This window comes from Rhinoderma darwinii, chromosome 10, assembly GCF_050947455.1.
Source record: "Rhinoderma darwinii isolate aRhiDar2 chromosome 10, aRhiDar2.hap1, whole genome shotgun sequence".
NCBI classification, from domain to species: domain Eukaryota; kingdom Metazoa; phylum Chordata; class Amphibia; order Anura; family Rhinodermatidae; genus Rhinoderma; species Rhinoderma darwinii.
The window spans coordinates 101,630,660-101,646,629 of NC_134696.1; the positions used below are offsets into that span (position 1 = coordinate 101,630,660).

The window sequence follows — 15,970 nt, forward strand, 5'->3', positions numbered from 1 at the left end:
AGGTCAGATGACAGGTCAGGTGACTGTACTGGTCCACTCCCGTGCCGGCATCGATCCCAGTGAGAACACCGCCAAAAGACTCCTGCCTTCTTTTGATCGCTGCTGCAGTCGTCCGGCATGCAGGGCGCCTGTCAGCAGCGATCAGCTGTTTTGATACAGCTGCAGCGCCCAGCGGGACATTTTGCAGACCGCCCAGGACGGCTGGACTGCGGTGAGAAACCGGGACTGTCCCGGCGGATCCGGGACGGTTGGGAGGTATGCCTGAAATATAATATTGGTGATATCCATAGTTTTTTTTTTGTAAGTCTAGAGATCCTCTGTGAGAATATGATCTTGTTATTTGAAGAAGGATCTGGCCGTGATTTGATGTGTTGACGTGGGATATTTTTTGTGGTTAGGGGCGTGGCTTAAAAATGTCCCTCTTTTCCGAATTCAAAAGTTGGGAGGTATGCCATTATATGTATTTTATATGATATTATTTTTCAGAAACGAAAGCAGAGTAGATGGACGTATCTGAGGGAGAAAATATTTTAAAAATTGTCCGTGATACTCCATAGAGACCAATAAGAGTTCAGCTTCCACTTTGGGCTTTGTTGGGTAAGGGGGCACTTTTCTTTCTTGGTTCAGTTTTAATGAATGATTAGATCCTGTTGTTTATTCATTTATAACATACAGTGTATTTTAAATCCCTCTCCCTAGAACGGTGAAACATGGAGAATTCTGGAAAGATTCCCCTCATTTATTAAACTATTTTAGAAAATTGTCAAATTGGTCTCCAACAAAATGGCGGCGCCTCTGTACACAACTAGAGCATAGTCCACCCCTATCTCCGGGCCAGGGTTACCGGAAGTGCTTTAGTGATTGATTCTGATTGGTTGAACGAGATTCCGCCAATCGGCAGGAGAGGGCGGGCGTTCGGTGTTGGCAGCGCGCTGAGTGTGCACGGAGCGGCGGCTGAGGACCGGGGAGATGGCGAGTCTGTGGATGGGAGATGTAAGTGTGTGACCCGGGGTGATGTGGGGGTCAGCCAGTGGTCATAACAACCAGCAGACCGTCATTAGTAGGCTCTGTGAGTTGTTCCTCTCCAAAAACTACAACTCCCAGCATGCTCTTGTGGTGATATGGAGCTTCAAATTAGGTGAAGAGCCGAATTTTCAGTACAAGCTGGGAGTTGTAAGAATTCAGTGCATTCTGGTAGTTGTAGTGTCACATTAGGAGAGCAAGATTCACGGCATGCTGGTGGTGTTAGTGTCACATTAGGGGTAGTGTAAGGGCTCAGGGCATGCTGAGGGTTGTAGTGTCACAGGGGTAGTGTAAGGGCTCGGCATGCTGAGGGTTGTAGTGTCGCATTAAGGGTAGTGTAAGAATTCAGGGAATGCTGGGAGTTGTAGTGTAAGGGCTCAGGGCATGCTGGGAGTTGTAGTGTCACATTAGGGGTAGTGTAAGGATTCAGGGCATGCTGGTGGTTGTAGTGTCACATTAGGGGTACAGTAAGGATACAGGGCATGGATTTTGGTTTGTAGTTTCATGGCAGCTGGCAAGGCATCGGTTCAGGTCAAGTCATGTTGGGAGTTGTAGTATATCAGTTAGCATAAAAGTCAGGGGCACATTTAAAGGAGACCTAAAGGAAACAAAGATCTGTGTCCTGATCACGTATTCTCCTTGCCAGTTGTCATTTTAAAACGTGCGGGCCAGGGGGGGGGAGGGGGCAGAGTGCGGGCCAGGGGGGGGGAGGGGGCAGAGTGCGGGCCAGGGGGGGGGAGGGGGCAGAGTGCGGGCCAGGGGGGGGGCAGAGTGCTGCCACATGAGTCACGTGATTCGGCTGTGACCCGTGTGGCCCCCGAGACTTGCATGCAGCGGGCTTTTCCACAGTGGAGGCCGAGCGCAGTAATAAGGTGGCCGGCGTGAGCCGCACACGTTGTACACGGTCGTCCGGTTCTTCTATATCAGTCTCTGATCTTCTGATCATTTTCTTTCCTTTGACAGATCGACGAGAACATGAACGAGGGATTTATAACTCGGGCTTTCCAGACCTTGGGGGAGACCGCGCTCAGCGTGAAAGTCATCCGCAACCGCTTCACGGGGTAAGATCATGTGACGCTCGTCCCTGAGACCGGCAGCTCGAGAGCCACAACCTCGTGTTCTCCCGGGTGACAGATTCCCCTGAAGGCCAAAATTGTCTTGATCGTTAAAGGTTAAAGGTCGTGTAAACTTGTGTAACTTTTTTTTTTTTCATTTTGCCAATAAATAAAATATCTAAAAAAAAAAAGCAACTTTGCAAGTAGTGTTGATGAAAAATCTCCCGTATTGTGTCTACAGCTCCTATACAAACCTAAGCGTCTCCATGGTTACAGACTACAAACAAACCCTGTGTAGTCAGATCCTGCAGTCACATGTTACCTCTGCCCACTGATAACAAACAGACGTAGAAGAGGAGGCAGATGGGGGAGGGTAACTGCTTGTAACCAGTAAGACACCGCTCTACATGAGAGCTGTATACACAAAACGGTAAAAGATTCATAATGAGGCATAGTTGAAAAGATAGAATCGGTGGACGTCTCTGACCCTCGATCCCTCTCCTCACCCCACTGATCTGTAGAGCGGCAGATCGCTGAGCTGTTTGTGTCGGCAGGACGTCAGATCGCTGAGCTGTTTGTGTCGGCAGGACGTCTGATGCTTCGGGATATCTGATAATCCGGCAGTCCTGCTGTTGTATTTTTTGTTGCAGTATCTTTTATTATATACAGTCACGTGATTTTGTGTTTTCGTTCCTCTGTTCCAGCGCGCTCTCTGGTTACTGTTTCGTAGAGTTTCCTGACCAGGCCTCAGCCGCCAGGAGCCTGGTGAACATGAATGGAAAACTTATTCCCGGCGCCAACCCTGTAAGTACCGTCGGGAACAATGTGGGGCGCCAGAACTCAAGAGGTATCAGATGTTTTTTATGTCCTACAAGAAATCCGGACTTGCCTATTCTTTCTCCCGGCGCCCCGGCACTGACGCGGTCCTAGCGGTGCTTGTCTATATGCAGCCAATCAGAGGCCTCAGCGGTCGCGTGCCGTGTTCCTGCCATCATAGCGCCCATTCCTGAGCGTTCACACCAGGAATGTGGCCGCTGAGGCTTCTGACAGGCTGGTCGCATGTCAACAAACGCTGGGAGGACCGCCGGAGCATCCGCGCTGTGTCACCGGGGGAAAATATAGGCTACTGATTGTTGTTTTTTTTTAGGACGTTTGCAGTGGTTTCTAAAAATAGGTTGATTCGGATAACCTCTTTAACCAATTTGTCAGATTGGCTTTGGCAAATTGAAAGAAACACTCCATCAAATCTTATACTCCCTAGTGTAGATCCTGAGGGGGTGGAGCATGACACTGGGTTCAAAGAACACCAAATATAGAATCCATGTGTCATGCCCCACCCCCTCACAGCATACACTAGGTATAGTACAATGTATCAGTTTTACCCAGTGTTCCTTTTAATGGTAACTAAACTTTAAAAAAAAAAAAATTGACGTATCCTATTGACATGTCAGAAGTTTTTATGAGCGGGGGTCCGAGCCCTGAGTCCCCCTCAGATTTTCTAAAACGAAACGGCAGAAGTGCTCGGGTGATCGCTGGGCCGCTTCGTTTCCTCTGAGCGGCGTACGGACTCATAGACTTTCTATTGAGCCTGTGCAGCGCTCCAAGGAAAGCCGATCAGAAATGAACCGGCACAGCCATCACCCACGCGCTTCGCCTTAGCGATAGTTGGGGGACTCGGGGTCGGACCCCCACCCATAAAAACTGCTGACGTATCCATATGATATGTCAAAAGTTTAGTTGCCCTTAAAGAGCATAAAGGATGAAGTGATTCTCCGGTTGTATTGTTTGGACTCCGGTCAGGACCATTCGCTGGTATTAACCTCGCTGGTGCGGACCCTCCGAGAGCGTTTCCCACCAGTATGTAGAAGTCCTTGAGCGTCTTCTCTGGTCGAGTTGTTATAATGAAGAAAAAAATAATTGAGAATTATTTACCTATTTATTTTTTGTTTCGCAGCCCAAGAGATTCAAGCTGAAACACGCGCTTTATACGAAGCCGCCGGAGCCGAGGTGAATGGTCCCCCTCTCGTCACGTACACGAGGGCTGCCCTGTGTCTATAAGATCGTGGCCCTACATAGGAGGTCCAAAATGTCTCTCTGACCTTCTTAAAGGGGACACCTTTTTTGTTTTTGGGGTTACAAAGGTCCCCAACAATGTGTCACTCCCTTCCCCAACAATTGGCTGTTACCATGGAGGGGCCCCCACATGTCCCCCCATCTTGGTGAAAGCTGCTTTTTTGCAGGGCTCTTCACTTAGCTAGTAGAACCGAAAGGGGGACCCCTCTATTATCTATTGAGGGTGGTCCAGACCAGACAAGGACTTTACTGTGACAACTACAGGTCGCGGTATAATTGCGGTATTACCGCGTTTCCTTGTGGAAAAAAGTTCCAAGTGACATCACGACTGGGTTTTTAGCGAAGGTTGTAGAATTTTATTTTCCGTAAGGAAACATTGAGGTCGGTGGGATTCCGCCATTATATTATGACCTGTGGGTATTGCAGAGCCGAGACCTATTAGGAAATTTGGAGTTGGGGTCTGTTCACATCTTCGTCGGGGTTCCGTCAGACCTTTCCGTCGGAGGAAACAATAGATTCCGTTTGCGTTATCATTGATTTCAATGGTAATGTTTCCGTTGCAAATGGTTTCCATTTGTCTCCGTTCCGTAAGGTTTCCGTTTCTTTGGCGGAAACAATAGCGCAGTCGCCATTTTCAACGGAAGCATTACCATTGAAATCAATGGTAATGCAAACGGAAGCTATGGTTTCCGTTTGCCTTTCCGTTGATGGGATCCTCTGACGGAACCCTAACCCTGATGTGAACACACCCTTAAAGGGGTTTTCCACAGTCAGACAACTGATAACCTATCCACCAGATCGGTGCGGGTCCGACACCCGGACCCCGCACCGAACAGCTTCCTCCGGGCACCGGATGTTATGCAGCAGTTGGCGCCGCACATTGCATAGTGGCCATTCGGTAGAACTGCAGCTCTGCTCCTATTCACTTGAAGTACTGCAGCACCTCCATCCGCTTCCGGCAATATCGTCCGGTGCCCGGCGGCAGCTGATCGGGGTCCGGGTGTCAGACCCCCACCGATCATATACTGATGACTTATCCAGTGGATACGTCATCAGGTCTTTGAAAACCTCTTTTAATAAAGGGGGTGGGGGTCTCTCATTCAGGACCTTCATCAATCCGGAGCAGAGAATATCTACAAAGAGCGTCTGGAGAACCCATACATTATATAGACAGCCCCTTCAATTCAACTCACAACATGTAATACCACAACTTTCCTGTAGAGGCGCTGCAGGGGAACACAATCAGATGGTAGAAAGAGGACAGCCTCTAATAAATGTTTTTTTTTCTACAAACAACATTTATTACCTATTCACAGGTGATAAATGTCTGATTGCTGGGGGTCCGACCGCTAGGATCCATAGTGATCACATGAATGTGGGTCCCGGAGTCCCCTGTGTGCATGGAGCGGTACTGCGCATGTATGACCACCGCTCCATTCACTGTCTATGGGAATTACGGAGCCAGCCGAGACACCCACGTTCTCATGATAGTTTAAGGTCCTAGCAGTCGGACCCCCAATGATCAGACATGTGGATAGGTGAAAATGCTGTTTGTGGGAAACCCCTTTAAACTTGCTGCTACACTGCGACTTTTGCAATAGGATTCAGTAGGAGGGAATCAGATGTGGTGCAACTTTCCTGCCCATTAACAATCGTTTGGATCATATGATTTAGGTTTATGTTGCTCTTGTTTCCTAGTTCTTTGAATGCAGCCTGCAGTGTAAAGTATGGAGGATTTAATTATGGCTACGTCCCTACCCATTCGCCTCTAGTCTACATTAGATATACACATACGTTATATTACTAATAAAAATTGGTCACTCGCAAATCGCTGTAAAATCGCGCCATTCCTTATGCGAGAATTGTGGCGAAGTCGTTGTCAGTGATTTTTTTTCTCTCATAGGGAAACATGAATTCATTGATCGGTGGTAATACCGCCATTTTACCGCAGTAGAGAAGTCTTTTCCGGATTGTGACTACATTGTTTATTTTCAGCCCCCAAGTGAGGAACCCGGTCACCGATTACGCCCAGGCGTTCAACTACTACACCCAGCAGTTTCAGCAGATGTTCACCAACTGGAAATACGACGAGAAAAATAGCAGCTACGCCTACCAGCAGTACGGCTACACTGCAAATAACTGGCCCGTAAGTCCCATAGTGATATATCCTCCTTGACTTTGTCCTGCTCGCACAGCTGCAGTCTGTTACAGTGTATCCGTGTAAACAATGCTCTGATTTTTTAACTTCTCCCTTTTTTTTTTTTCATTTCTTAGGCTACTGAAGAGTTAGAAGAGGAGGCATTGGAAGGTAATAATCTGCTAGAACTACTCCTTATAGCTATAGACGGATGATGAAGGTGATCATTCGCCAGACAGGGCATGCTGGGAGTGTTAGTGTTGCCACAGGGTGGAGATTACTCGTGTTGGGGGTGAGTGGATGGCAAATTAAAAATCCAAGCTCCCGCCCCATCCCCCATCTGATGTGCTGAGAGCTCGTGTGCTTGGGGGGAGGACCCCAATAACTGGACTGGTCCTCAGGGGACCCTTTTAACAGCGTTTGTGAAAGGATACAGCCCCTTTAATAGGGAAGATGCTCCAAGGCTGTTGCTTTTATGTGTTTTGGTGGATGGATTTGTAATAATTATTTTAATAAATTCTTGTTCTGTTCATTCTCAGACCCCAACCCCCAGGTGGACGTGGCCGAGGCCAATAAACAGTTCATGGAGCAAAGTGAGGAGCTGTACGACTCCCTGATGAGTTGCCACTGGCAGCCGCTGGACACCGTCACTTCCAAAATACCGACCGACGCGTGACCCCCCAGGACATAACCCCTCCCCCATGGAGCTTTCTTCATCTCCTGCGCTATCACTGATACTGACGGACGCTGTTACGTGGTGGACACCGCTCGTGGTGACTGGCGGGAGATTCCTCTGTATATTTGTTCACCATTAAAATCCACCCTGTACTTTCGTAGGCGCTATGTAGGATTATTCAAACGAAGGCCGTGTGATGGCGAGAAGCAGCTGGTTAAAAAAGGGCTTTAATATTGATCGCCTACCCTTAGGATCAGTCATCAATTTCAGATTGTGGCTTTCCGACCAATCGGGTGACGGAAGGGGCCGCGGCAGCGAATGCTGCGGGCTCTTTGTCGTTTTCCAGGCACCGCGCCGTACACTTCCGTAGCCGCTGAGCCTGGGATTGCAGTTGCCGTCCCATTCAAGTGAATAGGACCGAGCCGCAGAGCACAACCGCTGCAGAAGTGTAAGTCAGCTGATCGGTGGGGGGGGGGGGGGGAGTCGGACCCCCACTGATCTGATATTAATGGCCCATCAATATATAAAAGTCTCGGAGAACCACTTTAATGTTAAGTCTTAGAAAATAAATCCGGAGGTTCAGCATGAACAGGGAGATTATAGAGTGATCTTGATGCTCGTCTGTCCAGCACATGACCGTTGTATCCTGTGATTGGCCGTGGCAGTCATGTGCCGTTACGGCGCATCATCCCGCACAGCCTGTAAACAGACCGCCGGAGCATCTGCGCTAGACGGGGGTTTGCAGAAGTGAGCGGTGACTTGTTTAATTATCGTAAGATAGGTACTGCAACTTTAATAAAGTTTGTGTGTTTCAATTCATCACTATTTTCAAGATTTTACTGATACATTGTACCTAGCCCTCAGCTGTGACCAGTATTAGGTCTGTACAGGGTTTTAGCCTCTGTATATAAACAAGAATATTTCCATTCAATGATAACAAGCAGAGATCTTAAAAGGGTAAGGAATCAAAATGCAACTTTGTGTCTCAGTTTAAAGTAACGAGTTGTGTAATTACAATGAGGATGTAGAGAAAATCACATTGTGGATAATAACATAACTTGTCATGTAATTGTCATCTGTGGGGGTCTCTGTACCCCACCCTGTATAGCGAGGTAGGGATAAGGGGGAGGGGTGGAGGCAGCGGAGTTATATAAGATCGCTGTCATCTCTATTATCTCCTATAAGTAATCGCTGTGTGGACGGTGATGGGCTGTCACAGCCGTGAGCACAATACCGGGGGCGGCCGCCCACATCAGCCATGATGGATTAACCCCTTCTCTGCTGAAGAGAACACAAAGCCTGATCTCAACCGTTCATTATAGAAAATCCACATTCTTATCTGCAAGAAGCTCCTAGATAGTGGAGACAAAGCTGTAAACTGCTGCGCCCTCATCCATACATGACCAGGGCCCCACAAGTGGCAAATGTTTGTTTTATATCCCTGCCGTCCGCTTAGGCTTCGTTCATCAGCGCTCCGTAGCGCCAGCGCTATTCATTCCGTCAAAACAACGTAAAACTGAGACAAATGGAAACCATTTACACCGGATCCGTCACCATTGAAATCAATGGTGATGTAAACGGAAACCTCTGGCTTCAGTTTGGATTTTGTTCACGGGTTCCCTTGACCGAAAGCTCCGACGGAACCCATGAACGGAGTCCTGATACAGATGTGAATGAAGCCTGATGGTAGAGGAGTCTGGGGGTCCTTTCAGGCCTAGGTGTGACTAATACCGCCACTGCAGGGGCGGGCGGGTTACTCTTCTCCATAGACATTCAAAATCTTTCGCCCCGTTTCAGGAGCGCTGCAAGGAAAGTGGGCGACGGGCCAAGGAGGCTTTAAGAAATGGAAGAAAGCAGCAAAATGTGTAAGTCTCTGCTCCCATCACAAGTGCTCCGTTTAGTACAGCGATGGCGGCACCACTGGATGTCTCTGATTTTATATTGCGGCTTGTTCCGTTATATGTGTATTACGGAGGTATTCTCCGGCATATGTCCCCAATATACAGTTTACGGTCAGAACAGCAGGGGGCAGCAGTCACTCGTCAGACTGGATGGAGGTTACATAGAGACGTTACACTTGGCATTTCCTTTATAATATCTATTAGTGAAAGGGAATTACACAATTGTGTGTTTCCTGCCCCTGGCGTCTGTGGCAGAGGTGTAAGGGCACGATCACCCACGTGGCCACAGGTTACATTGTAGGGACTGGGATTCTGACAGATCCAATCACATAACTGCATTTTTTTTTGCCTGCAGTTTTCTTTGGTCAGAAAACCGCACTGAGGCCCCATTCACATGGCGTTTGTGCTATCCGCCTGACATATACGTTTTTAAACACTAAAAAAGTATTGAAGCGAATACCTCGGCGTATACATAGACTATAATGGGTCATCCGTTTCATCTACCTTTGTCATGGTTTACGTTGGGAAACTTTTTTTGAAAGTACGGAAAAGCGGAGTCTGCTGCGCTATTCTATACTTCAAAAATAGATATAAGCGGTGTAACGTTTTTGTTTTTTTCTAGCATTGATCTCAATGTACGACGTATGCAAACGTAATGCTATACGTTTGTACCCGTTTACATACAGTAGATCTATCCGGTTTTATTTTTGTTTTTTTGCTATTAGTGTCCGCCTTAAAAAAAACTAAAATGTATACTTTTTTTAGGTAAAAAACGGACAAACGTATACCGGCGTATGAGAATTCGCTAGAAGTACACGCTATACAAAACACAGACGTAAACAGAAAAAGGTAAACGTTTACGATAAAATAGATGAAAAAATATCACATATAAGAGGTACTATATAGAGGAAATATATATATATAATATTGTGTCAATGAGAGATATCAGGAGGAAAAATGGAGAACAATAAATAAACCCCCCCATGTCTGGCCCTTTAACACCACCGATACAGTCATGTTACATTGTATCAGGAATTCTAAAGTCGGTGACGTCATCTATGCGCCTCCGGATCGGAAAGTGATGGTAACATCGTAGCCCCGCCCCTCCAGAAGACGTCACCGCTGCGCCGGAAGTAGGAGTGTTCAGTTATCGGCAGTGACACAGGAAAAGTGAATAATGGAGGAGATCGGAGTTATCATCGAGAAGAGCGGCAGCCAGGTACCGGGGAGGGGGTAATGATGGATGACGATTACCCGGCGTGCGCTGCTCCTGTGTGATATGTTATAATGGTATATAGGATGATTACCCGGCGTGCGCTGCTGTTGTGTGATATGTTATAATGGTATATAGGACAATTACCCGGCGTGCGCTGCTCCTGTGTGATATGGTATATAGGACAATTACCCGGCGTGCGCTGCTTCTGTGTGATATATGTGTAGAGATCTCATTGTCTTCAGGGTCATATATTACACCACACCCCAATATAGCGTCCCTCTGCACTGCACTCCTGTATACCGGCCTCCTGCACTGCACTCCTGTATACTGGCCTCCTGCACTGCACTCCTGTATACTGGCCTTCTACACTCCACCCCTATATACCAACCTCCTACGGCGCACCCCTGTATACCGGCCTCCTGCACTCTTATATACCAAACTCATACAGCGCACCCCTATATACCGGCCTTCTACACCACACCGATATACCGCCTCCAGCACCGCACCCTTATATACCGGCCTCCTACACCGCACCCCTACATACCAGCCCAATGATGCGTGCCCCCCCCCTCATTACATAAATGTGTGGTGCGCCCCATGAGTAAAACAGATATACGTTGCCCCCGCATACTGTGTCCCCATGTGTAAGACCGTGCCCCCCTATATTCAGCAGAATCTACTGCCTCCCCTACATCAGGCCCCCATATTATATCCTAAGTAATTGGCTCCACCTAAAACGAAATAGATTATATGAGAAATGTTGTGTTATTGAGGCCCCTCCTGGGTGAGACGTCTACGTGGCGGTAATGATGTCGCGGGGTGGAGTTTTCTTTCTATTTCAAAACGTTTTTAAGTAAATAAATCTGAATAATTTTCTAATAATAATAAAAGTTCTGCAAGTTCCTAATAAACTTAGTTTAAATTCCTCACCATTTTCAATATCTCTGCTGTCTGTCAGCAATTACTAAACATTCTTATTTACATCTGTAAGCTAAACCCCATCCTGATACTTCTCACAGCTGAGGGCTTGTTGCAGTTGTATCCAGTCTTTACAATCCTCTGTGAGCTACACAACCTGGACTCCAGACTGATACATTTTACCTGCACCGATACATTGTAACAAACTATGAGCATGGGCGAGATTTAGCAGAGGAATGTCTAGACTGGATACATTGTAACAAAATTATCAGCTGTGAGAAATATTAGGGGCAGCTTTCCAGCCTCTGGATAAAAATAAGACTGTTCCTATTCACTGACAACAAGCAGAAATGGAACACAAACTATATTAGAAAGTTGCAGAACTTTTAAAATTTTTAAGCTTTATGGATAATTCCTTTAAGGTCTGCATATTACAAAGCGGGTGGTGCACTCAGTAGAGCTCCATGTTCTAGCAGTCGTGGCGATCACAGGTTGTGGTCTGATGTGTGAAGATGAAAACTGTAGGGTCCCTTTTAAACACCCCAATACTGAACCTCTCAGAATGTTTGCAGCAGTGCAGTCCTCACGTTCCTGTTCTCTCCAGGATGAAGCCCCCTCCCTGGTCACCTCCCGTCCGGTCACGGCACTCTCGTTCCTGGGTCCGGAGCCTGAAGATTTAGAAGATCTGTACAGCCGCTATAAGGTGAGTGCGAGGCGGTAAACTCCTGCCCAAACATCGCGGCCGGTGGGGGGGGTGGTTGTTTCTCACTTCGTTTTTCCGTCATTCACAGAAACTGCAGCAGGAGTTGGAATTTCTGGAGGTTCAGGAAGAATATATCAAGGACGAGCAGAAGAACCTGAAGAAGGAGTTCCTGCACGCGCAGGAGGAGGTGAAGCGGATCCAGAGTATCCCGCTGGTCATCGGGCAGTTCCTGGAAGCCGTGGATCAGAACACTGCAATTGTCGGGTCCACCACAGGTAAGAGGTGGCGCCAGAGGAGTCACGGCTGGTCACGTTGGTTTACACGATAGCGGGTGGTCCGAGAGGGACTCTGGGAAATAGGCGCTGTCAATCCAGCGGGGACCGCATTATTTAAGGGCCAGACCTGTCGTCTGTCGCGCGGGGTTAGGGGCTGGCGCCGAGTGTCGCGCGGGGTTAGGGGCTGGCGCCGAGTGTCGCGCGGGATTAGGGGCTGGCGCCGAGTGTCGCGCGGGATTAGGGGCTGGCGCCGAGTGTCGCGCGGGATTAGGGGCTGGCGCCGAGTGTCGCGCGGGATTAGGGGCTGGCGCCGAGTGTCGCGCGGGATTAGGGGCTGGCATTTTTCGGGGGAGGGGTTTTATACATCGGGGTTGTAATATATAATTCCTGTGTTTAACCCCAGGATCAAACTACTATGTGCGGATCTTGAGCACCATCGACCGAGAGCTTCTGAAGCCCAATGCGTCCGTCGCTCTTCACAAACACAGCAACGCGCTGGTGGACGTGCTGCCCCCGGAGGCCGACAGCAGTATCATGATGCTCACGTCAGGTATGGACCAATCACAAATGTCACTTCTTCTCGTGGCCCATAAATGCCTTCAAGTTCCAACCCCATCCAGCCCGCACACATGTATTGTCATCATGGGGTATATGGTGCCCCTCTCCATTATTCTATAGCGCTGCTCATCCTGAGCCTCCTGGTGCATCCGGTGCAGAATTGTGGACTCTGTTTATTGTTCTTTAGATCAGAAGCCGGATGTTCTGTACTCGGACATCGGCGGCATGGACATCCAGAAGCAGGAGGTGCGGGAGGCCGTGGAGCTGCCACTCACACACTTTGAGCTGTATAAACAGGTGAGACGGACCCGGCATCGCCCTCTGCCCCGCAGGTCGTGGGGTGGACGCGGTGACCCTGACTCTCTATTCACATTGCAGATCGGAATTGATCCACCCCGGGGTGTCCTGATGTACGGGCCCCCCGGCTGCGGGAAGACCATGCTGGCCAAAGCCGTGGCCCATCACACCACAGGTCAGCGAATACCTCATCGTTTCCCGGTTCTGCAATTTTCTAATTTTATTTGTATTTCAATTCTAATTTATTTTAAGATCTCTGCTTCTGTCAGTGAATGGAAACACTTGTTAATATCCAGATGCTGCAAACCCCATTGTGACCTAATAATATTTCCCACGCAGCTGAGGGTTTGCTACAATGTATCAATGTAGACAATCCTCCTAATACATCAGCTGTACAAATCTTTCCCCTGTCCTGATAGTTTGTTACAATGTATCAGTGCAGGTAAAATGTCCATGCTGAGCCTGCGTTGATCTCCTTTGGTGGTGATATCCTGTCCGTCTTTTCTCGCAGCGGCTTTCATTCGCGTGGTGGGCTCGGAGTTCGTACAGAAGTATCTGGGGGAGGGTCCCCGGATGGTGCGAGACGTGTTCCGGCTCGCCAAAGAGAATGCCCCCGCCATTATCTTTATTGACGAGATCGACGCCATCGCCACAAAAAGATTTGACGCACAGACCGGAGGTGAGTGGGGGGGAGGGGGACAACTGAACCCTGGGATGTGCAGTTACAGCACATTAGACCCAGCTTTCCTACAGTCCTGAATGGTCAATCTGCCGGGTTACACAGCAGACCCATATTTTTCTGGACTCTAGGATAGCTGGGTGATGGGAACTGTACTGGCGGCCATATTTGGTTGTCGCTCCCCTTTCCTAGAGTCCTGAATGGCGCCACTACCTGGTTAGGCAGTGGTCCGTCCGCTATGCTCACAGTGCAGCCATATTGCTGGACACCCAGCTTTCCCAGAGACTGATAAGACTAAGAAACGACTGGCGAGTGTTTGTCCCCCCAGCTGACCGCGAGGTGCAGAGGATCCTCCTGGAGCTGCTCAATCAGATGGACGGGTTTGACCAGAACGTCAACGTAAAGGTAAATGCCGCTTTTCTCCGTTCCTCTCATTTATGGCGTCTCTTCCCTTTTCTCACGTTTCCCGCGTTGCGTCCTCCGCAGGTCATCATGGCCACCAACCGAGCAGACACTCTGGATCCAGCTCTCCTGCGACCCGGGCGCCTCGACCGCAAAATCGAGTTCCCCCTGCCGGACCGCAGACAGAAACGCCTCGTCTTCTCCACCATCACCAGCAAGATGAACCTGTCCGAGGAGGTGGACCTGGAGGATTGTATCCTTCCGAGCGGGCCGGTACTGGGGACGTGGGGGACCCTCCGTAGATCTAAACACTGGAGACGTCCTCGTGTCATTCCTAATATCGGTTTCTGGGAAAGTTGGGTGACAACCAACATGGCCGCCGTTACAGCTTCCACTGTGGTTGTCACTACTGTATGGGAATTCTGCCAGGTTTTACTGTTGATATCAATGCAGGATAAGGGGGACTGGGCAGATTTGCCATTCAGGAGTCTAGGAAAGCTGGGTGACAACCCCTCAGGGAGCTGTGATGGCAGCCACGTAGGTTACCACCCTGCTTTGCCATGTGCATGGCCATGACACCCCCACATTCGGTGAATACGTTCCTCGTAGGCACCCGATGAAAAGTTGTCTAGGAATGGACGGTCCTTTAATTTATTTTCAGGCTTCATAGTTGCAATTTGTCGGATTCCTTGACCATCGCTGCAGACGTCGCCCGCCCGGATAAGATCTCCGGAGCGGATATCAACTCCATCTGCCAAGAGGTAAGCGCCCGCGTGTACCCCACAGCCCCATGTAAAGGGGTGGAGCCAGTTCAGTATAGCGCGGCTCGGGCTACGTGGTGACTGGTCACGTGATACGGGGGGGGGGGGTCTGAGAAGTTTGACAATTAAAGGGCGAGTCTTCCCATCTTGGTCACACAGCTGCTGCGGTTCTTCTGATCCAGTTAAACATTGCGGTTGAGGTGCGGTCAAAAACGCACCGAAAAACCGGATGCGCTTTTATCACGATTTGGTGCGGTTTTAACCGCACCAATGTCTGAATACACCTTTACATTGTCTCTTACCTATATTGATACATTTTAACAAACCATCTGCTGTGTGAGCAGGACAAGGTCAGGATGGGATTTCCTCCTTTGAATATAAACACGAATTATCCCATCCACTGACAGCAACGAGAGCTCTTGAAAATCGCGAGAAATCAACACACAAAGTATATTAGAAAGTTTCAGAACTTTTTATCAATTGTCCAGAATAGAGAAGAGCGCCCCTCTTGTCCAGGGGCTGTGTCTGGTATTACTGCTCCACCTTGAGCTGTAATTTCACCAAAATGCGGCAACCCTTAGATGTCAGTACTCCTGTTGTAAGTGGAATACTATTATTAGGTGCAGTTCCCCCTTTTGACACCAGAGGGTCTGTTGGCTTGTGCGTAATCTGATTACAGCATGCGGCCTGCCACCTGGTGGATGAGAGCAGGCAGTGCACCACATATGAAAGTAATCCTGGTTAATGAGTGTTCCGATACCCTTAAAGGAACAGGATGTTATTCCGTTTGATGAAATGCGTCACCTGTATGACAAAATGAAGCTCCGCCCCATCAGTGATACAATTTGTGTGCGTTGGCAGGGCGGTATGCTCGCTGTGCGGGAGAACCGTTACATTGTGCTGGCCAAGGACTTCGAGAAGGCGTACAAAACCGTCATCAAGAAGGACGAGCAAGAGCATGAGTTCTACAAGTAAACTGTGGATGCCGCCGGTCACATGACCCCTGCCTGCCGCAGCCCGTTACCGTTTGATTTTTTTCTTATAGTGTATTTGGTCAGTATGTTGAATAAAAGGCTTCGGCCACCTCCTGTTACTCTGTGCTTGAAGTCTCACCTTTATTCTTCCCATACCCACAATTATCGCCCACCGCTCTTATACTTCGTCTTAAAAATGAGTCGAATAAATGTGGAACTCCCATCCCTAAAAATGTATACTTTTTTGAGGTGTTGTTAGTGGCTGCAGACCGTGGGAACAAGGTTGTCAGACCTCATTCTGTGCCAAAATTGCAGAATCTTC

The 15,970-nt window shown here is 48.6% G+C and overlaps 2 protein-coding genes across 4 annotated transcripts; both read left to right on the forward strand.

Annotated features, from left to right (window-relative positions):
- Positions 1-107: 107 nt before the first annotated feature.
- On the forward strand, positions 108-7,783 carry TRNAU1AP (tRNA selenocysteine 1 associated protein 1). 2 transcript variants are annotated; one of them, XM_075840421.1, is made up of 8 exons: positions 108-255; positions 487-597; positions 1,987-2,084; positions 2,783-2,882; positions 4,033-4,085; positions 6,147-6,297; positions 6,426-6,459; positions 6,828-7,783. In XM_075840421.1, the coding sequence occupies exons 3-8, from the start codon at positions 1,999-2,001 to the stop codon at positions 6,962-6,964; spliced, it is 561 nt and encodes a 186-aa protein (XP_075696536.1). In that variant the 5' UTR covers positions 108-255; positions 487-597; positions 1,987-1,998; the 3' UTR covers positions 6,965-7,783. The 2 variants fall into 2 exon arrangements, with proteins under 2 accessions (XP_075696536.1, XP_075696535.1); XM_075840420.1 differs by lacking the exons at positions 108-255; positions 487-597 and adding an exon at positions 866-993.
- Positions 7,784-9,974: 2,191 nt separating this feature from the next.
- Positions 9,975-15,767, forward strand: PSMC4 (proteasome 26S subunit, ATPase 4). 2 transcript variants are annotated; one of them, XM_075840423.1, is made up of 11 exons: positions 9,975-10,084; positions 11,604-11,702; positions 11,791-11,977; positions 12,381-12,527; positions 12,723-12,832; positions 12,914-13,007; positions 13,344-13,511; positions 13,840-13,916; positions 13,998-14,166; positions 14,619-14,674; positions 15,536-15,767. In XM_075840423.1, exons 1-11 carry the CDS (start codon positions 10,043-10,045, stop codon positions 15,647-15,649), a joined length of 1,263 nt encoding a protein of 420 aa, XP_075696538.1. In that variant the 5' UTR covers positions 9,975-10,042; the 3' UTR covers positions 15,650-15,767. The 2 variants fall into 2 exon arrangements, with proteins under 2 accessions (XP_075696538.1, XP_075696539.1); XM_075840424.1 differs by having other exon boundaries at positions 10,068-10,155.
- Positions 15,768-15,970: the final 203 nt, after the last annotated feature.